The sequence below is a fragment of the Argopecten irradians genome, chromosome 15, assembly GCF_041381155.1.
Source record: "Argopecten irradians isolate NY chromosome 15, Ai_NY, whole genome shotgun sequence".
Lineage (NCBI taxonomy): Eukaryota > Metazoa > Mollusca > Bivalvia > Pectinida > Pectinidae > Argopecten > Argopecten irradians.
The window spans coordinates 12109911-12137840 of NC_091148.1; the positions used below are offsets into that span (position 1 = coordinate 12109911).

Below are 27930 nucleotides of genomic sequence, written 5' to 3' on the forward strand. Positions count from 1 at the left end.
TCACGCTGAACATAATGGAAGATAGACGCTCTGAAATAACCGTGTAACAGAATGGTATATCCGAGATATTTCTATACACACTTGTATGAGATAACCTACCTCAAACGCAACCAGACTTGAAAATTTTATATAACCACGATCGTAACAAGTGATAAAATTGTCGTCTATCGAAAATCATTTGGTGCCACGATCTCTATAGAAAAGAACTCGAATGATCTGTACTGATATTGGCTCTTGCGGTTCTTCACCTTTTTGCACTTACACATTTACATTAAACATTTAGAAGTCTTTTGTCTAGATAGCTAGCTGGCAGATATCGGATAGCTTAATGCTACCTTGTCTCCTACAATCCTCTTCATTTCACGCCCTACACTCAACAAAACCAATGTACTGCATTAGCTGACCTGGTAAACTCATCGCAGCTTTAAATACGGAAGACAGGATTTATCGCTAACGAGCACTGTTGATCTCATAATTCATGATTAGTGGAACCGCCAGAGCGATCCAACCTACGGGGAACGTCGTTTCAGATACGTATTGGCCAAAATGTCAAATGAACTTTTATTAGGCCAATGCATTGCGTCTGAAGACCATTTTCAAACGCGCTAGCGGAATGAAACGATTTGAGACATCTTCGCTTAATATAACTACTGTATGTGGTTGTATTGTACATATATATGTTCCTGAAGACAGATGGCAGCTGTGAAATACATGATTGTTTTATTGGTCTTTTTTATATAATTTAAATACAGTAAAAAAAACGTTTTTGAGTAAACATCATTCTTTTTGTAATTGTGTCGTTTGAGGAACTTTTTTTTTAAACTTCCTGTGCCCTTCATGTATGGTGTTTGATTTGTATTCATTGCGCGTGCTCTTATTGCAGTTTTTGCATGGCGATAAAGAAAACGACAATGCTTGGAATATTTCAATTTATATAATGTTGTGGCGACCTGGGTTGATCATGGATGACCAGTTGGCTTAATCGGTAGAGTATCCAGAAAGTTTTTTCAAGTTTGAACCCCGATCTAGCCGCTAAATTTTCTTCTATTCTGTTACATTTGACGAACATGTTTCCTTACCGTTGCATTTCAATTGTTTTAAGTTACGTAGTGGTATTACAAATTAAATTTTGACACAGATATTTCATTTACCATTTTCCATGTTGATGCCATTAACAGACATTGTGTTATGGGTTTTTTCGAGATGAAATTAATTATTTCAAATAATTTTATTTTGATTTTTGTTTGTTTGTTTGCTAAATTAACGTCCTATTAACAGCAATGGTCATGTAAGGACGGCCTCCCATGTATGCGGTGTGTTGGGTGTATGTTGTGCGAGGTGCGTGTTTTGGGAGACTGCAGTATATTCATGTTGTGTCTTATTGTATAGTGGAACTATTGCCCTTTTTATAGTGCTATATCACTGAAGCATGCCGCCGAAGACACCAAGCAACACACCCCACCCGGTCACATTATACTGACAACGGGCGAAACAGTCGTCCCACTCCTCGTTTGCTGAGCGCTAAGCAGGAGCAGAAACTACCACTTTTATATTATAGACTTTGGTGTGTCTCGGCCAGGGGACAGAAGTAAAACACGAAGTTGAATCTTTTTGATGATCGTTAAAGTGTAAAGTAAGTAACTTTTGTCACATTCTTAGTGATAAGAGTTACGTCCACTCGTCTACACTTTCTTATTTATCAGAGTTACGTCCCATTGTTTCACTGCGTCAGTTGTTTATAATGCAGTTAACTTGTTAAAATGTTCGGTAGTGTGACAATGTTTTCCAGTCCCGCTATTATTAACACAATCAACGTCACAATGTATTTGCAATCCCTTTCGCGTGCTCGGGAAATACTATCTACTATATGCATGCTTTCTTCTCATATAATGTATCAAATAAGTAATGCTGTGTCAAACAGCTTTTACTTTGTATGTCTTTACGGTAACTTGATGCACAAAAAACGTCCTCCGCTGTAAAATATCCCGGTTGTACATAATGTGCGTTCGAACGAGCTAATGGAATCAGACATCGATTGTTGTAATCCGTCATTGATACTTAAACCATTCTTATGTAATGCAATGTATCCAAGTTCACAAGTACCCCATATTATATTAAAAACAGATTTACTTTATAAGAAAAAATCAATCAGATGTTGAAATCATGTCTCCTTCGGGTAACGTAATTTTTGTCTTAACGATGAAGTTCGTATTTTTTCTACTAAGTTTGGGAAAATCAAATTTGAAAGTTTGCTTTAAATCACTTAAGCTTTTGTTTTTACACAAAAAACATCAAATGAAATCACAAAAAGATATTAAAGGCATTTTTGAAGGAGTATGAGTAGGGACTTTTGATGTGGCGTCAATTCCCTGCGGAAATTAGTTCGTGTGCACTTTGGGATGTTGGAAAGATAGTTAATATCGCTGCTGTATAACGAACTCCTACATAATTGGTATGTCTTTCCAGATAGCTATGACTCGATGTTGGATGTAATGTATCTACTGAATAGATATTGACCAGTCAACAGATTATTTTGTTTATAGGTAACTATGAATCTAAGTTTCACAACGCCTAACTAAAGTCATAGCAAACTGAACTCCACTTGTATAGTTGTTAATATCGTTTAATTATAGAGTGCTTTTGGTTTTATCAATATTTTTAAACTTTTAAAATGATCATGGCTGTTAATTGGACGTTAATCAATTAATCAGATTTTCCAATGAGTCATATATTAACGACAAAATGAGGCCTAGATGTCACCATTAACTAACGTCACATACAAAAATCACAAAATAGTTTTTATCTAAGTTAATGATGATATTGACAGCTTATGATGATAATATAGTGTTCTTTCTTTGATAGAGAAATATATTCAAGTTAATACAAGTATAATTCAATCTTTTTACCTATAATTCCGCTTTTGCTGATGGACTCTTTCCTCTCAGAAATCATAATGCTTCAACTAATCAAATGCAACGTTATAAAATATTCTTTTCTTTATGGGCTGATTACATATTCTTTAAGCCAATGAAAATGTTTGTTACAACGAAAATTGAATGATGATGTTTATTTGTACAGGTTTTTTCCCCATATCGTCAAAATAGTAAACAATCACATGATTTGTGTGTTAAATGCACTACGGTTGATACAAACACGATGATGCGTTTGATACCGTGTGATTTCCTGGTTTGTGGTTTGGCATTAATCCACGATTTCAACGGAGGATTGAAATAGGAATCGAAAATAAGTCTGAAATGTACGGATTCCCAATTCGTAATAGAAGTGATCATTGATTATCGCTGAAATTGAAACATTCTGAAAATAAATATCAAAAATAATTTTTTTATCAAATCGAACATTTTATTCACTGGCATCACACCTTAATGAAAGAAAATATCACAAATCCTGATTGTCATTTAAATGTCATTTTTTCTATTGTAAAAAGGTAATTGAATTTCATGAAACTAATACTCTATCAGTGCTTGTGTCCTGGAATCTATTCGTGAAAATTGCATTAAACATGAAGCATTAAATATGCTTTGATTACGTTATCCACAGCAGATTGTTTTTATTCGAAATAATCTAATATCATTTAATGTTGCAATCAGGTCTTAAAATACTTGTGGGATATCTTCTACACAGGAAATGATTCAAAACATTTAGAGATTTTTATCTTCTTTAATAAAAAAACAAAGCGAGTGTCTCAAATATTTTACACGTTTTGCTGAATCTGATCGACCTTAAGTCTAAAAGAGATATTTTATTGCTTCTCTTCGCAGAATCTTAATTATATAGTGTTTCCCGCAGGAAAAACGGGCATGGTGCTGGGTTTTGAAAAGGGCACCTTGACCGCGATAAATAACAATCAGAGGGGCACAAAGGTTATATCGACGACTTCCAACACAAGGGAAAATCTTTAAAACTGTCTTGTTGTTTATATAATTCTGGTTCAACTTAATATCATTCAAATGCTTTAAACTCTCTGAGTTGCTAAGCAATATCAGGACATATATTTTATTATTCTAATATTGTAATCTACCGATCATATGATCATGACTATAATTGATTCACATGAAAGATCTAAATTTTATGTATATTAATTAAAAGAATGAGAAAGTGCGATTTCAATTCAATTATCTTTATTTTAAAATATCTTTATTGAAATATTAAAAATACTGTATTGAATTTAATAAGATTACATGTTTCATAATAATGAATAATTAATTAAAATAGTATTCTTAAATTTACAAGCACTAAATTAAGAAAATACAGATAATTGTAACAGTAGTCTTCAAAATGTAATTTAATCTGAGAGAGAAAAAAGTTGATTTCTTTTTAATTTGATTTACATCCATCAGATATTTTTAATATTGTCAAATAAGTTTATAAACCTGTGATCGTACTTGAAGCAATGCAAATTAGACCGACTATCTTTAATTACGAAAAATATCAGGCGGGTGACTCAATTCTGCGGTGATGAACAGCAGTTCAACTCAACTTGTATGTTCAAGATACTAAGTTGTACGTACAAGATACTATCTTGTACGTACAAGATACTATAAGTTGTACGTACAAGTTACTATAGTTGTACGTAAGATACTATCTTGTACGTACAAGATACTAAGTTGTACGTACAAGATACTAAGTTGTACGTACAAGATACTATCTTGTACGTACAAGATACCAAGTTGTACGTACAAGATACTAAGTTGTACGTACAAGATACTATCTTGTACGTACAAGATACTATCTTGTACGTACAAGATACTGAGTTGTACGTACAAGATACTAGGTATTTGGTTTTGTAGTAATGCTCAGTAGCTGTAGTCATACAACTTATTGAAAGACCAGCTGATTGTTTTCTAGGCTGCAGATCGGCTGCTTGACTTCAGCTTATGTAATACACAGACGTGAAAGTGACCCAACAAAGCAAGGTGGTAATAGGGCTAATTTGTTACTGGGGGATTGATCAGGGGGTCAGAGATTGGTTCAAACCTCTTTTGTTTACTTAAATATCAAGCGACTGCCTGGTATTTTGGAAGTTTAGTAAAAATATACTGGAGACAAACAGGGAAGGGTGTTAGGTTATAGGGGCATGGCGTCAGGTAAAAAGGGCCCGGCGCGGCGCCATGCTAATCGGGGCTGTGGGAAACACTATTATAGGAAAGTTGTGTTGTGGAACGGGAGACTGCAGTATATTCGTGTTGTGTCCTCTTGTAAAGTGTAACTCTTGCCTGTTTAATAGTGCTATTTCACCGAACACACCAGGCACCGAACACACCAGGCAACGCACCCCACCTGGTCACATCAGGGTCATATAATGACGGCCTCTAATGTATGTGGTGTTTAGGGTGTATGAAGTGCGTGTTTTGGGAGACTGGAAGAGGTGTTTTTCATGTTGTGTCGTCTTGTATTGTGGAACTCTTGCCCTTTTTATGATGCTTTATCACTGAAGCATGCTAACGAGCACACACGTCCTTGCATGATCATGGCTGTTAATAGAACGTTAATATAAACAAACAAACAAACAAAAAGTGGTATGATGGATTAGATGTGATCCATTCATTGCCACGTGCAGCCATGGTTGTGGAGTTGTTAAGATATACGATTTTTGCCCCAACCTCTGGGTCATGAGTTCGATACTTATGTAGGGATGTCGTTGCCAGGTACAGACCACTGGCAGTGACTTTCTCCACCTGAATCTGATAAGCCCTTAAATGATCCCTGCTATCGATTTGTTGTTGATAAAAAACATTACCACCGATCAATCATTACCACGTTTGTTGTTTTGAATTTATTTGCAGTTCGATTTATCATTTCGTTTAATAAATATATGCCAATACCACTAAAGATCCAATGTGTTAAATCATTGATGTTTTCTTTTATTCCGCTTCACGGGATTCGCTAATGCATCGTCCACCAATAATATCGTATAATACATTATTAAGTCTTAGCATGCTTAAATAAATTGTCCATGCAGTAGATAAGAACGATAACGTAAAAATTTATATTGCTACGTCATTATTTTATGTGCACATTTCATACTTTGTTTTAACCACATTTATGAAATTTGTTTTCTTTTTCAGATTTTGAAAGCAATCATCCTTTCATAGAAAGACCACCGCTTTTTTACATTTTCACTGAACGGCAGAGAAACAGATAGAGAATTATCGGTCTTATTTAAAGCAATAACTTTCTGTTGGCTACCCCTACAACACTTACATAGAAAATGGCGAGCAATAAGATCGCCAGTGATTTTGTTAATACTCTAACAGGACCGCAAGCTACCAATGACGAAAGCAAATCAGGTATGTGGAAGGACATGTATTCAAAACTTCGCAAAAACAAAAAGGACCTAAGAAATGGTTATGCATTTGGTAAGAAACCTCCAAAATATAAAGCGCAACCGCCAAGCCAACCTCCGGTCTCTACGGTGATGCCTTCCACCTCGTCATCGTCAAGCAAGAGTAAGTCTCCTGCGTCCTCTGCGACTTCCAACAGTAAAACTGCTGCAAGTGTAACAGCCATTAAGTTATTCCAGAATAGTGATACGCAAACAGATGATGACGTCAAGAAGGACACGGACACAACAGATGATTGTATAATGGGTCTGGCGCTTGCCTGTATCATTATCCTACCATTGGCTATCATTTTTGTTCTCGTTGGCATGGCAACGCCATTTTGGTACCAAACCGGAACCGGAAACCTAGGGCTCTTCCAGATGTGTTATACAACTTCGTCTGGCTCATGTGAAAGTGCTAATTCCTTCCTATCGTCGGTATCGACAACAGGTTAGTAAATACTAATTATCACATTATTGACCTCAGTCGGCGAGACAAAGCCTAGCAGTAGAGACTAAATTAGACTAGCAGTAACAAAATTATCATCTTTGTATAACACAATTTCGATTAGAAGTATACTTTTGCCCTTTAGTATTCGACCAGATTTTGCAAATATTCAAACGCTTCTTCAACTTAAGTCCCAATAAATATAATTTGATGTTAGAATACTATTTTCTATACTTCTACCTCTTGCGCATAACTTTGGACCATCATATTTAGCAACATGCATGGACAGTTTTAAGTAATTATCATTCGTTTAAGTAAGGTAAAAGATAACTTTTGAAGCATGGGTTCTCATATTTTTGACATGCATTTGTGTGTAACATTTATCGGTATTCAAGTGTATACAGTTGTCCGCGTTCGCGTACTATGAAATATACTAGAACATCAAATGAATGTTACGCACCAATGCATGTTAGAATATGGCAACGAATGTTTATATTAACATTTAAACTATCATTATAATTTAGAAAAGAAAATAAAGAAAAAATAACGCATTAAAAACACTTACACGTCTGTTTAGAGAAACATAAAACTTAATGGAACAGTCTATGATTTGGCGGGAAATAGTGGCTGCGAGTTTCTTCCGGTGTGTTGTCATGGATAGCCGTGTAAACAATAATGTTAGATGAAATAGTCCTATCGATAAACCAGATATACTAAAATAGATACATATCATTTCAATCCATTTCAAATAGTTAATTAGAATACATTTCTATTTTGATCAATTAAAACTATTCTTTCAGTGAATTCCAACGTTGACTTAAACCTTTTTCGAGACCACTTGAACGAACTCAGGTGAAGGTAGTAGTACACAAGAGCATAAATGACAATGTAAATATTGGAAAATTAACATACAGTGGGTTTAGCAGGAAGATACAGGTACTGTGCAGTGCAATGTAAATATAGATGTGAGGCTACCCACGGGGGGATCTAAACCGCAATCGTCCCGGATTTAAGTAATCCATGGGAACATTTAAAGTCAACACCAGCTGTTGTAATTACAGTATTCAACCTACCCCTTAGCAAAGATTAAGAAATATACATTTTTAGAACAATTGTGAATTCTTAGACATCGTTTTGTTCAACTACGAAGAATAACTGAAATCCTACAGTATATTGTTGATTTAAAGATACTCCATCGCCGACAGAGCATAATTGATATTCATTATTTTAACAATAATTGGTGTTTAATCGTATATATATATGTCTAATTAACACAAAAATAATATATATAGAATTTATTTTGATTTTAAGTGCATGCGCAATAAGTACTTCATTCCCTATGATATAGTGACACGGATTTTTTTTGGGATGCAATTAATTATTTTGCATATGTTTAACTTGAATCAAAATTAAAAAAGCTCAAACTTTCCAATGATGGTAATGGTGTAAAGTAAGTCACTTTTGTTACTGAAGAAAAAGACTTTATCGTCTGCTCCTGTTTGTATTAGTGAAAAATACCATTTGTCAGCGGTGGAGCATCTTTAAAGATACTAAAATGAAACTGAATCTAGGGAACAATTTCATCAAAATATGTCGGGGATTAACGTTTCAATTTACGTCACAATAAAAACGACAGTCATCGTTACAACAACTCTCGAGTGTACCTTATCATAAGAAATATCCTGAAGTCCTCACGACTGTATAGATATAAGTACGCTTTATTTATTTAATAGTCACGTTCTGTGGAAATTGTACTGAATATAACTGCTTACATAATCCTGAAATAGAGGATACGGTAGCCGAGTGGTAAAGATGTGTACATATTACCACAAGCCCTCCATTTCTGCTTCAAGAGTTCGAATATCAAGTGGGGCAATCGCCAGGTACTGACCGTGATACTAAGATTTTTCTCATGGTACTCCGGAATTCCTTCACATCTGAAATTCTGCACGTCCTTCAATGTACCTGGCTATTAATGGGACGTTAAATAAACAAGTATCAATTGCCTTTCTCCATATTGCGTCATGAGACACATTTCATATTATATTGCATCCTATCAGGACTTTTATTATCAAACGATGATTGATTGTTTAATTGGATTTATTTTTTTAAGGACAACATGACTTTCAGCATAAATGAACCGATTAAATTCATAGTCACATCTCAAAATTGCTGTTAGAGCTAATTTCTGCATGAATCATGCCATTGATAACAGAATGCTCTACTCCACGTGTTGATTGTCCCTAATGGAAAGTTGTTGTGAGTCAAACTAATTTTGTAATGCGGTGTGTCACAAATGGCACTCTCTGATGTAATAATTGTAGTTTGTTGAATAGTTCATTGGAAATCTTTTAATCTTGGTTTCACACATTGAATTGTAACAGTGATTTCACATATTGGGTTGCTACAGTGATTTCATATATTGGGTTTGATACAGTGATTTCACATATATAGGTTGCCATAACATGTCACCTATTTGGTCGCTACAGTGATTTCACATATTGAAATAAGAAATATTTCACATATCGGACTGCAACAGTATTTCAGATACTGAGTTTCTAAATTATTTCACATATCACATATTTGGCTGCTACATATTGGGTTTCTACAAAATTTCACATATTTGGTTGATATAGTCTTTCACATATTAGGTTATTACACTGATTTCACATATTGGTTTTCTACACTGATTTCACATATTGGTTTACAACAGTGATTTCATTTATTGGTTTACAACAGTGATTTCACATATTGGGTTGCTATAATGTTTCATACATGAGAGGTTGATATCGCGATTTCCTATATTGGGTTTGTAAAACTTATTTCATATATTGCGTTTTTTTCAGTGATTTCAGATATTGGGTTTGTTTCAGTGATTTCACATTTGTTTTCACACTCCTCTACGGTATATACTAACAACCTGAAGTCGTGTGCTTCAAAAGGCTAGATGTTTGAGAATACCATTCTAAAACTTTGCTGACTAACTGACTGATTGATGTATGGTAGGCCCTTCTCAACTGTATTCGGTGTTGATCAATGTCTCGTACATATTATAGGAGCTACAGTTATCCATGAGCTTTCATCTTTTGTGATTTAATTGGGAAAGACATGTTTCAATTCCTCGTCTACTGACACCGCGGTGTCACAGCAATGTATTGCCTATCACCATCTGAAGGTCGTGGTATATATTCAAGAATAATATACAAACAAAAAAATGAAGACAGATGGGTGGCAGACGGTGTAAGCGATCGTTTACTTGCCTAGAAAATCGTGTTTCTAAATCCCTCGTGATTATGGAGGCTAACACTTTTACCACCGTCGCTGAACGGAGACCGCAGATAAAATCTAGTGTTTCCGACATTTACAATAAACTTTACCTGTAATTACCATGTTATTTATGTATGCATAGGGCAACAATAACCCTGACCGCGTTGTAAAATATATTGTCGAATGTTCAAGCAGTCCGCCCCTTTATCAAGGGAATCATAAAACAATCAAGGCCTCAAGCCATACGAGATCACGTTCTGACGATCTTTCGAATTAACCAATCAAATTGTTACCTCCTTTTGCCGTGGAAAGATACACTAAGCAAGAAATATCAGAATAATTTCGCTGGTCATAGTCATTTCGCCAAAATATATTTAACATAGCTATACATTGATGTGCAAGAATATGCATGCTCTGACAAAATGACGTTTTCAGTAATAAATGCAGCTAAGTGGAGTAAATACATATGAAGGTCGAGGTACATTTTCAAGAATAATTTAAAAATATATGAAGACATATTGGTCACATTTGCTGTAACCGATCGTTCACTTGCCGAAAAACTCGTGTTTATAAGGCCCTAGGGACTTTGGTGGCTAACACTTCTAGCATTTTCCCTGATCGACAAAGCTTTACATAATCTAGTGACATTCACAATCAACTATACCTGTAATTATAATGTTATTTATGTAAAGGGAAAGGAGTAACCTTGACCGCGTAGAGTAAATATATTGTTCAAGGCAGTATGCGCTTTTATGAAGACATATGGATAAACAATAGAAAATACAAGTAGACAAAGGGGCAAATTATTATGATAAATATTTCAATATCTTCCCGTTTGTATTTACTTCTTTATAAAATGATCGTAAAAGGTGGCTAAATTTAGGATCTTATCTTTTCTCTTCTTCCTTACTGACTCTATTCTTCCTAACGTCTCCCTTGACACCACCTCACTTTTGGCCTTCTGTTGAGCGTTCGCCCCTGTGAGGTAGGCAAGCCCTCGGAAAATATTGCACCTTCGGGTAAATAAACCTTCAAATCACACAACCACCGGGTTCATCAATGTATAATATGTAATGCTTATTTTCTAATTGATTAATCATTTTATACTTGAATAGCTGAAAAATGCTAAAAGGGTGTATCCCAATCCATTTCATATGAATTCCAATTAATATTGCTCTGATAATCACCCCGTATCCATGGAAACTTATAACAAAAGGGATAATTTGGGTTGTTTGCATTGACCTTTAAGGTTTCTGATAATAAGCAAATTAGTATATGGAAACGGATCTCATAATTTTGTAAAAGTCTAATTTCTACTCAAAATGGTAAAAAGGTAATAATCGAAAATCTCTGAGTGCTATTATTGATTTGACATAATAGCTGCTACTTTAGTCACTTTATTAGTTGAACGTAATGACGTTGTTCCTTTGTCCATGTGTGTAAATAGGACATTAATTAATCAAACAAACAAATCATTGTATTGACATTTCTCATTGAATAAAAGATCCTATTTTACAGATAAAGCAAAGCTGGAGAGTGGTACCTTGTCTGTCGGCGGCCGGGAGTTATCTCTTCATCATTGTTCTTTTTAAATTTTATAGCCCAGCAAACCTAGTCTTTCGATGACCGGGATATCTCTTTTCATCATTTCATTTTTGTTATAGGCCAGCAAACCTAGTTTCTCGGTTGTCGCAATATCTCTTTTTATCAATTTTTTAACAGCTCAGGAATCCTAGTCTCTCGATGACAGGGATATTTCTTTTCATAATTTCCCTTTCTATTTTTATAGGCCAGCAAAATTAGTTTCTCGGTTGTCGCAATATCTCTTTTTTCATTTTTTCTTCTTTTTTACAGCCCAGCAATCCTAGTCTCTCGGTGACCGGGATATTTCTTATCATAATTTCTCTTTTCATTTCTGCAGCCCAACAAACCTGGAAAATGGTATCCTCTGGGTAGATAGGACCTCTCTCGTCATCGTCGTTATTTTTAATTTTTACAGCCCAGCAAACCTTTAAGCCCACGTCACACTGTCCCGATATTGATATCCGATGGCCATACGATATTTAATTTTCAATTTCGGGGGAAAACCGTCCCGAAGGAGGTATAACTCGACGTCTCCACCAAAGTGATAGCCGATGGAAATACGATGCCTAAAGGCTACACGATTGTATTCGAATTAAACACGATGTCAACGCGAATATGTGTTTTTATGAGGATATAGATACGAAGGCTGAAAGAAAGACTCACGAATGCTGAACGAATGCGACACGGTGGCTATACTACGTCGTGTTAACAATACGCTGCGCGTACGAAGACAACACAAAACCCCTCGTACTAGACAATATAGAGAATAAAAGAAAACATTACAAGAAATGCAATCAAATATCGTTAAAGCTCAAACAAATATATTGTTTTAAGCCCATATTAAATATTCAATTAACTCAAAATGAAATAAAAAGTTGTAGAATTTGTAGAAGATATATTTTGACATGTTCAAGTTTTATATGCCATAACTGGGGGAAAATTTTGACATGTTGTTTTTTCTTCAGTAATTTTTGAAAAACACATTCAAAATCATACAAAGGCATGTGGAAATATGTATGATGCTTCATAAACATTTGCAACAACACAAAATTTATGCACTGTGATAATTGTTGCCTTTTTATGCTTTATTATTCTTTATGATGTTTGGTTGAAAAGAAACCTGAAGAAGTGTCGTTATAATTATTAATATCACTGTAAAAATGTGAACTTCGTTTGATAACTACTCATTTCATTGCAATTAAGACCTAAATATCATAATTTTTAGCAGTATTGCCAAAATTCATTTTGAGCTCTAGTTTGACTTTAAAAAATTATAAGACATGCATTGTAAGTATTGCAATAATCGAAATATTGATAAATAACATTAAAATATCTTCTTTATTCGTGAGCATGCAAATTACGACACTTTAAGTGTTATAGTTTCAACGTAAGTGTAATCTTGAATCAGTGTAGGATCGTTATATTAATTATATATCTTCAAAATCTCAAAATAAATTTATAATGAAACAAATTCTGTGCCTGCAATGGTTGTTCATCTTGCTCTAAAAGTTGAAGTTATAGAAGAAATGCAGCTACCTGTTTTTCCTATTTATTATCATCATAACATATCATTTCTGCTGTTACCCAGAATGACTGAGAAAGATACTCTGGTGAGTTTCATACAGGTGTTTATGTGAGCAACTAAAATTACATTGTCTTCGTCAGCACCGTAGTTCAATCGTGATGTGATCGTACTAGGATATGATGTCTTCAAGACGGTCATACGAGGGCTTCCCGTAGTCGTGTTGCTTTCTTAAGACCATCGGAATACTTCGTGTTTCCTTCGTATTGCATTCGTGATTATAAATGTGGCTATAGTCGCTGATGATTACATAATGGTAAGACAAAGAAGACACGAATTGCCAAGAAGTCCTCGCGATTGTCTTACGAAGGGCAAGATGGACTCCTTGTATGTTGTTCGGGCAATTTTGTGGCATGCCAATTTTTGCGTCACTCACGAAGTTACTGCCGAAGCACGAGAAGGTTCCTCGGCGATCTTACGATGGCTAAAGAAGGCCTCGCGAATGGCCCAATGCGCTCAAGATCAGAGCCGAATTTTGAAATTTTCTTTTTCGTGTGTCCATCATGTGTCAACTTCGGGACAGTGTGACGCAGCATGAGAGTGGTACCTAGTCTATCGGCGGCCGAGACTTCTATCTTCATCATCGTTTTTTTTTTTTTTTTTTTTTTTTTTTAATTTTTACAGCCCAACAAACCTAGTATCTCGGTAGTCGGGTTATCTCTTTTTATTTTTGCAGCCCAGCAAACCTGGAGAGTTGTGTCTAGTCTGTCGGTGGCCGGGACATCTCTCTTCATCGTCGCTCTCATCTTCCTCTGTCTCTACATGTCCTGTAAGAGGATTGACAACAAGAAGATCTGTTGTGGAGTGGTTATCTGTTTCATGCTCATACTTGCAGGTAAATTAATTTGCGTATTGAATGAATTTGCGTAATATCTTATTAACACTACAGGTAAAATGGTCCTAAAGTTATATTGCGTACTTGGTTGACTTTGTATAAAATCTTATTCAACCTGCAGGTGAAATGGTCTTAAATTATTTTTTTCTGATTGGCTGAATTTCAGTTATGTCTTATTCACAGCTGAATGAGATGTGTTGTGTGGGGAGAACAAGTGTGTTGTGGAAGACTGCAGTAAATGTCACGCGGTGTCATGTTGAAATTATTGTCCATTTTATTTTCGTTTGGATTGCTATCATGAGAATCCAATGAACAGCCAGTCATTTATAGACGGTCTACCCTCAAAGCAACGTGATGCATGCGCGAGTGTTTGTATGTTTTTGGAGGCTGTGGTATATTCATGTTGTGTCTTTTTGTGATAGTGGAAGTCATGTCCCTTATATAATGTTATATGACTTAATCATGCTGCTAAAACAACCATACAGTACATCACATACGTAAATATTACGGGATCGAGATGCAACAAATCGTCCATTTTTGTCTTCTCAAAGTCGTATAACGCAGCCTATTGTTTCATTGATCTGTATCACGCATTAAAATATAGTCTACTTTAATACGCTGTTAAAGACTCTGACAATAGGCAAGACTCTAATGTCATGCACTGAAGACACTACACAAATGGGAGGGCATTAAGCTCTTCATAAGACTTTTAAGCCTACTTAAAGATGCTCCACCGCTGACAAATGGTATTTTTTCACTATCAAAAACGGGAGCAACCGATTTAGTATTTTTCTTCAGTTACAAAAGTTACTTACTTTACACCATTACCACCATTAGAAAGTTTGAGCTTCTAATTTTGCTTAAAGTTCAAATTACCAAAAAATAATTAATTGCATCCCAAAAAAATCCATGGCACTATATCCTATATGGAATAAGGACAGTACTGATTGCTCATGCACCAAAGGCAAAATAATTTTTTTTCTGTTAATCAGACATGTATATACACGATTAAACACCAATTATTGTTCCAGTGATGAATATCATTTATGTTCTGTCGGCGGTGGAGCATCTTTAACCAAAGCAAATGTTCTTTCTCACCGTTGTTACGTTTAAGACAAAGACCAAATTTCTTCAACATTCAATGACTCTGATTTGTCAATGGATTACGTAGCTAATAAAAGAGATGGTCCTTTCTCTATTGTAGAACATCCATTTAGTTTTTAACATTTGTTAGGCTTGCTCAATATCAAATACCTGGCGTTACACATTTAAAAAGAACAACACTTCATAACTTTAAAATTGCACAACGTTGGGTTTTATGCTAATTACGCGAACATTTCTTCTGCACATTATTTTTTACATGTATAAAATTTGTTATTGAATGTCTGACAGGGTATCTATCGCAAAAGAATATAAAGCCTAATATCGCAAAAGTATCATGGGTGCAAATCACTAAATTAAGAAATTAAATCTAAAACAGACATATTTATCGCGAAAGTAATAGCATCTGGAAATTAAGCACTCGCGAATATGTCCCCATTTATAGTATTTTTCGAGGTTAGAACAGCACGCTTAATTAAGAATGTATTGGAACAGGGTCAAATAAGTGAGGTTAATCATACTACATAACAACTAAACAGAATGCTACATAAAGCTTTTGTTCATACGTAATACAAATTCGAAACTAGAAATATGTTTGTTAGACATTAAGTGCTCGCTAACTACTTCCTAACCTTTTCCAGTATGAACTCATCCTCGACAACAGGGCCGTTTTCGATTATACGGTTTGACTGGTTAGACCTAGTTGTTCGTTTATTAATTAAATACGGACCTGGTGATTTCATATTGTTTTCAATCAAGCCTTGAAAAAGCCCTCACATACCTGGATAAAAAAACTGCAGATCCGCCAGGATTTATACTTGAAATAATGACTTCAACCAATGGTGGAACCGGTTGTTCCAAATAAACGAAAACGGCCCTAGGCCCGGCACCATAAAACTATTCTCAGACAGATTTTTTACTCAAGTATATGATTTTACATAGGCTTGAGTAAAAAAAATCTGTCTGAGAAAGTTTTATGGTGCCGGGCCCAGGTGTCCCCGTGTACGTAGCACTTTCGCTAATTATCCTTGGGACTATTGCAAGGAGATGGTTTACGCCTTTGGTGTATTGAAATAAATCAGAACTTTAAATGTGAAATAACTTTGAACTTTGTTAAGTGTTTTCTTTGTTACATAGAAGTGTGTTTATTATTATATATATATTGAAAATGGTCGTCCGCTAGAGCACTGTCCAGTCTCTGTGCACGTGGTGACTTACCTGTGCCACGCTTGTATGCCTTTCTGGGGTAAATTAGATCTAGAGCTCAGACACCCAGACTGATATTTTATATTGTCTTTTTTTTGTTTATCTTGCGCAAGGATGTGTGATTTTAGAAATATTTCTTAGAACTTGCAGCAAATGCGGACTGTGGTCACATGATTTAGTAAACGACAGTGGAACGTACACCTAGGACCTAGGATGATATGAAATAAATTAAATATGTGGCCTGTACTAAAAGTTATCCGGTTCGTCACTTTCTTTTATTGACTTTTTAAATCTGATTTGCATTGTATTGTTCCGGAAGTTTCCGAATAGGATCAGATGCTTATAATATCGTGAGCGATGCAAGAGTTTGTATGATACGCCGCTTGAAGGTTACACAAAACAAATGCGTTTAGCACTATGTAATGTTACTGTTCTTAATTTATAGTAGATTATCGCTGACAAGTATGTCTTAGTATATGTTTTTGAAAGATTGAATTCACTAAAATCACGGCGAAATCTATCAAACGGTATGAGACACCGACTTCCGGTATCGCGTGCGCAGTTGGAATCTGCCCATATTTCGGGTGTACACAGACTCTACAACCGACAAGGAAAATTATAGAGCGAGTACACTCGCACTAAAAATCCACGGTGTTGTTAAGTATTTCAATTGCCATCGCTGTAATTCCTTACCGTACAACTATACGATCAAGCAGGTACAATGTCTACGCTATACCCGAGCCAGGTCGGGTTCCTGTAAACTTGGTCGTCTTTTTATTAGAGAAAGTTATTTTGAAAACACGATCATATATCTGAAAAAATAAATATGCTGTTATTAAGGCGATCTACTCCACTGGGTTCGGCCAAGCAAAAAAGTAGCTATCGCCAATCTACAATAGCGACGAGCGAGCTCTGCTTTGATAGATTTCAGCAGATAATTGTAGGCAGGCTAGAGTGATATACTACTCCAACTTTCTTTAGAACCGGTTCAATATCGATATAAATTCAACTTTTACAACTACCTCAGACTAAATTCGTGATATAATATAATTGTTAAATATCTTAGAAAATTTATTTTATTTATTTAATATATTTTCCATGGGTGTTGCAGTTGTGAATACATTGTATTAGCCTTAGGGGTCTAAAGGGTCAATGAGATCGGACGATATGTCCTTTAAATGTTTCGATCGGAAAAAAAGGATTAACTTATCACTATGATTAAAATACATAAACATAATTTTTCTTTACATATACTGAAAACATTGTACAGGTAATACTATCAGACCGACCAGTTAAATTACTGCTTTCAAATTTCTAGATGGAGTAAACAAATATACTACATGAACTAGATAAAATACAGGTAGTACAAAGGTCTTCATAATTTGACCGGGTCACCCCGACTGGGATGTTGTCAGATTCTCTATGAAATAAAGTGAAAATAAGGATTTGCATATAATAAGATTGAACTTAAATTGTCGATAGACCATTGAGTCACAGCATAAGGTAGCTTGTACTGTTCCAGTAGTAAAATAAATATTTATATATCTTGGGAACATTTGACCTTCCTTGAACGACGGTGATTTTCCTTTAAATGTTAAACAAATAAGGCAAAAGATAGTTCATGAAAGATTCCTTTTTGCATTTCCCATAGGTTTAAAATGTCCTTTAATCCTATTTGTGCAGAACTAACGCTTTAAATTTATCTGCAGAAGGTAATTTTTGATGTTAATTTTATTGACTGTAAGAAGATGTTTCAGATACCTAAATATAACAATTTAAGATATGTCTTATCAAGGAAATTTTGAAGGTACACTAATTAAATTCACAAACTTTGGTATTTTCTAGGGGTTGGCAATATTGGTTTGCTTCTTTTTCGATTAAAATAACGTCGTACTAATAACCATGGTCATGTAAGGACGGCCTCCCATGTATGCAGTGTATTGCAATGTGTTGTGCGTGTTTTAAGAGGTTGTGGTACATTTGTGATGTCTTGGTACATTTGTGATGTCTTCTTAGATATTGATATATCACTGAAGCATAAAGCAGAAGACACAAGGCAACATACCCCATCCTCTCATATTATACTGGCAACGGGCGAACCAGTCGTTCCATTCCCTTCACCCTGAGCGCTTAGCAATCGATAGACAATCAAATTATCTGCGATCAAAATGTTATTTGGTTTAGGGCTTGAGGCAAACTGTCAAACATAAAAAATAAAATAATTTCTTTGTTACACACTGACCAGCAAACAAGTCGTAAGTATACTTAAAAAAACCAAACACACCATATACAAACAAAAAACCCATAAAAAAGCGCGAAATGACTGACCTTGACCTTCAATATCAAAATATCTAGATGTGTTTCGCCTCGATTTGATTAGTCTAGTGGTATTGACCTTCTACTGACTAGCTATAGTGTTCGGCCATGACAATGAATTCTGACTCGAAATCAGACATACTTTGGCTTCCGGGCGACGTATCTTATGACATAACCTAATAAGTATCATTTATCACTACTTCGACGCGCATTAGTAAAACTTCAATATTTCAGAAAACCCAAATATATCTGTCTCGGATCCAATTCTGACATTGCAAGAAGTGAAGACCGATACAGTATTGGTCTCGAGTGTGTCATTTATGTGTTAATGATACCTTAAGGGGTAAAATAAACTCCTCAAACAGGTGTCGATTTTAGTATGAACAATGAGCCCCATAGCACACAAATTTACTGTTACCACAAGTTGCATGTATGAACAACGAAACCCCAAATGCCCGTATGATTACCTCCAAAAACGATTTTTAAACAGAAAACGTGATATTGTAAATTTATCTCGTTGCAATGACAACGAATCATGCAGTTTGCTATAAAGCAAAATCGTCCAACAAAATAAACCGGTTCACTATTATTTCTTAGAATTTCTTCATCTTTCATCCTTGGATAAGTGGCTAATCGCTGTCTGTTATATCGTCATCTTAAACCATAGAAGGTTACCACTAGTTTGTGGTAAGCCTTTGGTAATTTTTGGCTGACAAAAAGCCGTTTTCATATATTTCTACCACAATAGTTAGTGTTATTCAACTCTCAAAAATAACTTGCGAGTGTGGAATAAATTCCATATCCAACAACCATGAGTCGTGTGACCCGTTTCTATCACAATTATATCCGCTTTTAGCCGATAGAAATACGACGAGGATAAGTACGATATCCAACAACAGTTTTGGCGTCAAGCGGCGATAACAGCATAGCATGACGTCACTCGATTATTGGTGACGTTGACAAATGATGGCACGACACTCAGAAAGACATAGTTCGGTCAAAGTTCACCGTGTCAGCCAATCAGAATGCGTACAGCTCGCGTCTTTTGTAACTTTTAAAAAATAACTCACTCGTGTGGAATAAATTCAATATCCAACAGCCACTCGTTGTGTAACCTCTATATATCTCATAGCAATGATAATAAGTTCTATAGTTTGCTACCAAGCAAAATAATCCAAACAAATTATACTGTTTCCTTATAATACGATAACTTTGATTACAAGATAAGTGTGAGATCTATAGCCGCATAAACTTGTTTGAATTTCTCCATGTGTGATTATAGGAATTTGGATATGACCACCAATGCATGATTAGCCATTGTTTAATCTGCTGTGTTTATTTTCTGCTGGTTGTATCTATGATAGTAATTCTGACCACCATTTGTGATGATGTTAAGTCTGTTTGATTTCCATGGACCTGGCTGTATTATCAGTAGCGTGACTCTGATTGTAGTTCTAAATCACATTCCCTAGAATTGGCAGTTTCTTCATATTTGATTATAGGATTTTGAATACGTTTCATTTACAACTAGCTGTTTCATAATTGACGAAGTGACAATATCACTGTAGAATTACTAGTTTCTTCGTCTTTAATTTGTCTTTGATAAAGTAAACTGGTAAACCCAGACCCTTAGTATTTTGTTGGTTTTGTTCCAGATCGTAAAGTTTGTCATGAGGTAGAGCCTGGCTTAAAAATAAATATTCTCCATATAACTTATATAGGTGTACTTGCATAGTTCCATGTTTTGCCGTTTTTTTTAAGCTCACCTGGCCCGCTACTAGTCATAGAGTTCTGCATGGATTGTAACCAAATTTGGCGACAAACATCCTTGGGGGAAGGGGAACAGAACTTGTATAAGTTTTGGCATTGATCCCCAGGGGGCAGGAGGGGCGGGGCCCAATAGGGGAAATAGAGGTAAATCCTTTAAATCGCTACTTGTCCTTGAGTTCTACATGGATTGTAACCAAATTTGGCAAAAAACATCCATGGGGGAAGGGAAACAGATTTTGTATAAATTTTGGCTCTAACCCCCCAGGGGCAGGAGGGGCAGGGCCCAATAGGGGAAATAGAGGTAAATCCTATAAATCGCTACTTGTTCTAGAGTTCTGCATGGATTGTAACCAAATTTAGCCACAAACAACCTTGGGGGAAGGGAAACAGAATTTGTATAATTTGGCTCTAAATTTTGAGGCTATAAATCCTACCCCCCCCCCCCAAACAACCTTGGGGAAGGGGAACCCACCCCCCCCCCGGAGCAGGATTTGTGGGGCCCAGTAGGGGAATTAGAGGTAAATATTCGAATTCCTTCAGAAAAGAAACGATGAACCTGTATTTAGAACATTACTTGGCATTATAAACCAGGTGAGTGATACAGGCCCTCTGGGCCTATTGTTTAAATCTGTCTTTACATTCTATCATAAGAAGCGTAAATCTGCTTGTTACATACCTGTATCTCATTTCCTAGAGATGTTAGTTTCTTTATATTTGATTTTAAGGAATTTCAACATGACTGCCTTTATGACGATTTTTGTTATGTATTTTTTATAATTTCAAGCTGGCAGTATCATAAGTGAAACATATTTGTTACTCCCTAGAATCTTTTTATGTGGTTAAATTTTTTTTGTATTTTCTTTTACCGCATTTGACCCAATGAGCGCGCAGGGCGTTTGAAAAATTGAAAAAAAATGCAAAGTTACTTTAAAAGATGAAATTATCGCAAACTTATACAATTTTGATAGTTAAGGAATTATGTGAAATTGAGGCTACAAAGGTGGAGGGGCGCATACAGGGACATGGACGCTTATTAGGTCGTATACGTTATGCATTTTTTCCATATCATAAGTACCGAGTATTTGGTTGTATCACTATATATTATCCTCTTGCATTGATGGTTTAGATATATTTAAATTAAGGATTTTGAAAGTGACTGCCATTTGTGATGATTTTATTTTCAGCTAATTTTAGCATAAGAGATGGATCTATGTTTGCAGTCCTGTACGTTATACCCTTAAATTGCTAGTTTTTCGTCTTAGGTTGCAAGAATTTGCATGTGACTACCATTAAGGTGATTTTAAATCTGTTTTATTTATAGCGGGATGTATCATAAGTGTCGTTTCTTTGGCGGTATCAATTATTTATTCCCAAGAATTGCTAGTTTCTTTATATTTGACTGTATGATTGTGAATGTTACCGCCATTGTGATTATTTTAAATCTGTTTTTATTTACAGCTGGCTGCATCATAAGCGGCGTTTCATTGGCTGTATCTCTGTATCTACAGATCGGCAACAACTACTCTTTGGACTGGTCGTTTTATCTAACTGCCATTGGAGGAGGCGTAGGCTTCATCGCTTTTGTACTCTTCGCCATACACGTTTGTTTTCTTGTAATAGATTGAAACATAGCGTGCTTCGAACACATCCATCGTGTATAATAAGAGGACTACGTACTGTAAGCAAACACTTTTGTTACACAATGATCGAATTTTACACTTGACATTTTTTTCATTAATTCTTACTTTAGAAATCGATTTTCAGAAATACACGACACCGAAATGATAAAAAGAATGATCACAGGGATCATATTCTGTCATCTATCTCAAAAGTACTTGTTACTTACGAAACGAAAATCAAGGTAATTGGTTTTACATATCCACTGTTAGCTGAGAACATGTCAATCTAATTTTAGTTATACATCCAAATGATAAATATTTGATAATATATGATGTTGAACCATTCACAATATATTGGAATGTTAAAGATGCTCCACCGCTGACAAATGGTATTTTTTCGCTATCAAAAACAGGAGCAGACGACTTAGTATTTTTCTTTAGTTACAAAAGTTACTTACTTTACACCATTACCATCATTGAAAAGTTTGAACTTCTGATTTTGATTCAAGTTAAATAATGAAAAAATAATTAATTGCATCCCGAAAAAATTCCCTGGCACTATGTCCTATATAGAATGAAGAACTGATTGCGCATGCACCAAAAGCAAAATAAATTATTTTATGTTATTTTTTTGTGTTAATTAGGCATATATATACACGATTAAACGCCAATTATTGTTCAAATGATGACTATCATTTATGCTCTGTCGGCGGTGGACCATATAAATTAATACTAGTATTCTCAATGGACGTTTCTGTTCTCACTGTCCCGATGTTTGTTGTGTAATTAGTAGATAAGGTCCAAATGAGGGCTATTTGTGTGTTGAACTTTTAAAGATGCTCCAACGCTGACAATTGGTATTTTTCGCTATCAAAAACAGGGGTAAAGGATTTAGTATTTTTCTTCAGTTACAAAAATTACTTATTTTTCACCATTACCACCATTAAAAAGTTTGAGATTTTGATTTTACTTCAAATTAAAAATATAAAATAATTAATTGCATCCCGAAAAAAATCCGTTGCACTATATCCTAAATGAAATGAAGGTTTTTGGACTGAAGAAGGCCCTATAGTGGCTGAATATATATTCCATAGAAATGATTTTGATTTTACTTTTAATTTATTTTGGCCTTTTATTTCGGATTATTAATATACTAGCTTTATACCGTTTTTCCTCATTAGGAATGAAGTACTGATTGTGCATGCACCAAAAGCAAAATAAATGATTTTATATTAGTTTTTGTGTTAATAAGACATATGTACACACGATTAAACGCCAATTAATACCATTTACGCTCTGTCGGCGGTGGAGCATCATTAACCTTTTAACTTTTAGCCGATGTCGTATCATTCTCGATAGTTCTATGCTTCACTTGGCTCACATTCACTGTGTCTTATTTAATGATAAAAGTCCAAATGTTGTAAGTGGTTGTGTTAACATTCCGGCTTATATATTACGTTGTATAATTCACGATAGTTCTTTCACAGTTTATTGATATTGCAAGCCAAAACTATGCTATCTAATTTTACTTTTTTATTCTTGATGTCATATCTCTTACGAAAGTTCAAATGGATAGTTTACGTGCTTGTGTTTATACTGTATTTGCATATTACAGAGTTATCTACCTTTGCAGGTAGGTATTAATTGTGACGTCATGTCTTTGCGAGCGTATAACAAAGAAAACAACAAAGAAAACAACGTGAATTACGCTCACAAAATAATGACGTAACAATCGATACCTACCCACAAGGGAGCTAACTCTGTAATATGCAAAGACGGAATACTTAGATTCATATCTTATGTCATACATGTACGATGATCCACAATGGTTCTGATAACACTAACTGATATTGTATTTCAAAGCTGGACGCTCTTGCCCAAGATTTGTTATGATATATGTTAGGAAAGCCAAATAGAGGGTTTTACGTGATTGTGATAATATTAAGACTAAGATATTATGTTGCATCGTTTACAATAGATTTGAACGTTTAGCCAGTCCGGACGCTTCCGGTATCATATTATCTCTTTTTACTGTGCTATTTATAAGAAAAATCGAAATAATTGTGTAAGCCACAATTGGAAGATTTGGAGCTAAGCCACAATTGGAAGATTTGGAGCTCACAACCTTTTGTTTGATTGCCTTTAATATACGTTTTTTCTTTGTCGCCTGCAACGGAATCACTTTGTCGGCGTCGTCGTTAAACTGTTCCGTGCGATGACGGGAAACTTTAGAGATTAATTGTCCGATTTTAACCTAATATTTATGTATTGTATAATATTTACAGTAAGTCAATACTTGTCCCAAAATCCTGAAAAGCTCAATACTTTGTAAGAGTTATTGAAATTCGTCGAAATTCGTCAAAACAGATAAATCTATATATTGCTTTATAAATAATAAGATCTCTCAGCGGTTTGATACTGGTCAAAATTCATCGATATTTGCAAGAGTTACGGGACTTGATAACTTCACCGAATTATTAAAAACATTTCAACTGTAAATAACTATTTTTTGTGATGCTGTGCAGGCGACACATCCACATCCGTGGAATTCTTGTATTTGCTAAGAAATTCCAAATGAGGGTTATAAACGTGCTTGTGCTAACATATTGAACACTAATTGACATTGTAAGCCAAAACTGTACGTTGTGGTAAGGATATGTCCGTGTCATCTTCACGGAAGTCAACTTCTAGTACTACTCGTACGTGACACATGTATGGTTTTCAGTGAGATAGCCCATGGCGTCAAAGAGGCTTTAATATACATTTGTAATTGATGTTTTCTGTTTTTGGTTATCTATAGTAGTACATTTAGAACTTTTAGCTCCGATATTACAATTCTTGGCCTTGATTCAGGTGACACCTGAAGGGAGTTGTTCTTTGATTTTGTATTGGAGGTTATTTTCGGTCATCTCTCATACAAATATACAAGTATACAAATTGTGAAATACTTATCCACTAAGTTGCTTTTATGAGTTGCCATTTCTGGTGGGTCATAAAGGGCAAAAAGCCATATAGTCCTTCAATAGTATATTTCCCTGTTTATTATACAAATTTATGTGGTTTAAACATACATTTTACATTGTGTAGTGGATACTTATAGACTGTTTTACATGAATGATATTTCAGTAGGAACAGGAAATCACTATGATTTTGTAGCATTAATGCTAGTTTGATTTTCTCAAATACAAGCATTAAGTGGTTTACTAAAACATGAATCCACGTCGTTAATTTGTTCAGAAATTCATGAATCTCGTATACTTCAATAACTGTCACGTGATTTTCTTGTATTTATGTCAGAGAACATAACGGACATCACTTTTTTTTCTTCTTTTTTGTACTTGTACAAATTAATAATTTTTCTGGTATTTAAGTTTTTCAAAGAAATATAATTTCCCCCATTTAACTTCCCTTCACATATAAATAAAACGCCCTTATCGTGTCCATACAGATTAAAGAACGCAAACAATATGACACTTGTTTTTAGATTGTCACGAATTTAATGACTTACTTAAAAAGGTTTTTTTCTGGTACTATGGTTCATGAAATTGTTTTTAGACTGGGGCATGCACCTTATAAGGTAAATAAACTACTGTAAGAGCGATTTCAGTAGCTCTACTTTACTGGCAAGGGCAGGGTTAGGCACATGGGACGTCCGACCGCAATATGTAACGGAAGACAGCGAGCAAGTTCGAACATATTTAACACAAATTTCATCACAGTTAACTTTGCTAGCACATCATAGTAAAACCAAGTCTGACTTCCATTAGAACTGATTGGTTTCTGATATATGTATAAATTTTAATGTATTTTTAGACTGAATTGTCCCTTTAAGGTGTAGCCCGATTTTGTAATTTTAAGGACGCAATATTGCTTTGTGCAATCAAGAAAATGTGGCTATTATTTTGTCTTTCTATCAAATTCAAATTCAAATATTTTGTGAGAAATTTTTTCAATAATTCTATGAGAAAGAATTTTATAAAAAAAGTTTTCTCACCTCTTATGGTATAATTGTACAATATAAATGACTGTGATATAAAAATTATTTTTGAAAGTTCTTACAAGCATATGTGTGTGAAACCAGATATAATACAGTGTTATTTCGGTATTAAATACTGTGCATGAATTAATTACTATTAAGTTGTGTTTTTCATGAACGAACCAGCCCCCGAGGCCCTATTGACAGGAAAAATCAAATGATTTTATGTTTGTTTGTTTGTAAAGGACTGTCTCCAGTTATGCGATGTGTAGCGTGTGTGAAGTGCGAGGTGTGTGTTTCGGGAGACTGCGGTGTATTCGTGTTGTGTCTTCTTGTATAGTTGAACGTTTGCCCTTTTTATAGTGCTATATCACTGAAGCATGCTACCGAAGACACCAAACATCACACACACCCGGTCACATTATGCTGACAACGGGCGAACCAGTCGTCCCACTCCCTGTAGGCTGAACGCTAACTAGGAGCAGAAACTACCACTTTAATAGACATGGTGTGTCTCGGCCAGGGGACAGAGGCCAGAGATTACATCACGGGGGCGAGCTCTAAACAAAAGGCCAAAAGCAAGATGTGTGAAGGGGGAGACGTTAAAAAGGACAAAGTTAGTTAGGAAGAGGAGAAAAGAAAAGACCCTAAATTATTTGTTTTTTACGATCAGAGGCAGCAGGTGCAATTTTACCATCATTTGGGTGAAAAAGATGTTTTATCACACGTTCTCCACTTATGAGTTGCTAGGTCAAATTTATTTACTGCAGTTACAAGGTACTGACCGTTGGTCGGCTGTTTGCCAATACATATATGTGCCAGTCAAATGTTCTGAAATGCTCAAATACGCACATCCGTGGCATCCTTTCATTGACTGATATTTATAACCCTTTTCAATTTTATCAACATTTTCTGGTGAATAACATGAATATAAACTAATTACATATATTCAAGATTTATTTTTTTCTCATACCTTGATCGTCTGCTTCTAAGAGTCATCGGTAAAAATTGTTCTTTTTGAAGCAAAACATTTTTATTTGCAGTTCTGTATTAAAATCTATTATTTTATTTTAAATGTTGTGCAACAATTTTTATAAAAAATATAAAATTCAAACAAATTATATTCGTACACGTATATTTATAGCACGTTTCCGGGTGTATGTTATGAAGTGTTAGATGTGTCTATTGAAACCCGAAACTAATATGTGGAAAACCCACGAAACTTCATCCGCATTGGCACCGTTTTAATCTCTTTCTATCATCAATTTTACGAAATAAAATATATCTCTATAGTAACTGTATCCTACTGTGGTATAGGAAATAAATGTTAACTCGTTACAAAATCAATTAGATTGTGATTGGAAAGATCAGGAACTTTGTTTCAGTTCAAAAGCAACAATAACATGATATATATTACACAGTTATGACTCTCTGTGGATAGATACATCTAGGATTGTTTCCCCAGAAAGAGTTATTTATCGAAGTTGGAGCCCAAGAGGAAATAAATCTTTTCAGAGAGTCAACTCTAGATGTCTCGACACATAGGGACATTTAAATTATTTAGCCTACCGAAGAAAATTAATATAAACCCATGAATATATCATATTCAATATATATACATAGCTAAATGTAACTAGAAACATTTGATAGATTTTGTAGTTGTTTGTAGCATCATTGCCGTAGAAAATGGATGAAGGTGCATATGACGTCCACTTCCGGTCACGTGGAAAGGTGTTATTTCACTAAGGTTATTTCCCGACCTTCCTATTCTGGTGAAATATATCAAAATTGGTATCATGTGATCACGTTTAATCCAATTAAAACATTTTATATGGAAGTGAATTATAATAACATAGATTGTTAATTCAGTTTTACTTATTATGTAT

General features: G+C 35.0%; 1 protein-coding gene across 1 annotated transcript in view; it reads left to right on the top strand.

The window, feature by feature from the left end:
- Positions 1-22266, top strand: part of LOC138309721 (uncharacterized) — an 87442-nt gene extending 65176 nt beyond the window's left edge. Inside the window, exons 2-4 of the mRNA XM_069250940.1 lie at positions 6087-6791; positions 13898-14056; positions 21908-22266. Coding sequence (XP_069107041.1) covers positions 6230-6791; positions 13898-14056; positions 21908-22074 — 888 coding nt within the window. The 5' untranslated portion in view covers positions 6087-6229 and the 3' untranslated portion in view covers positions 22075-22266. The remainder of the gene's footprint in view (positions 1-6086; positions 6792-13897; positions 14057-21907) is intronic.
- The last annotated feature ends 5664 nt before the right edge of the window (positions 22267-27930 follow it).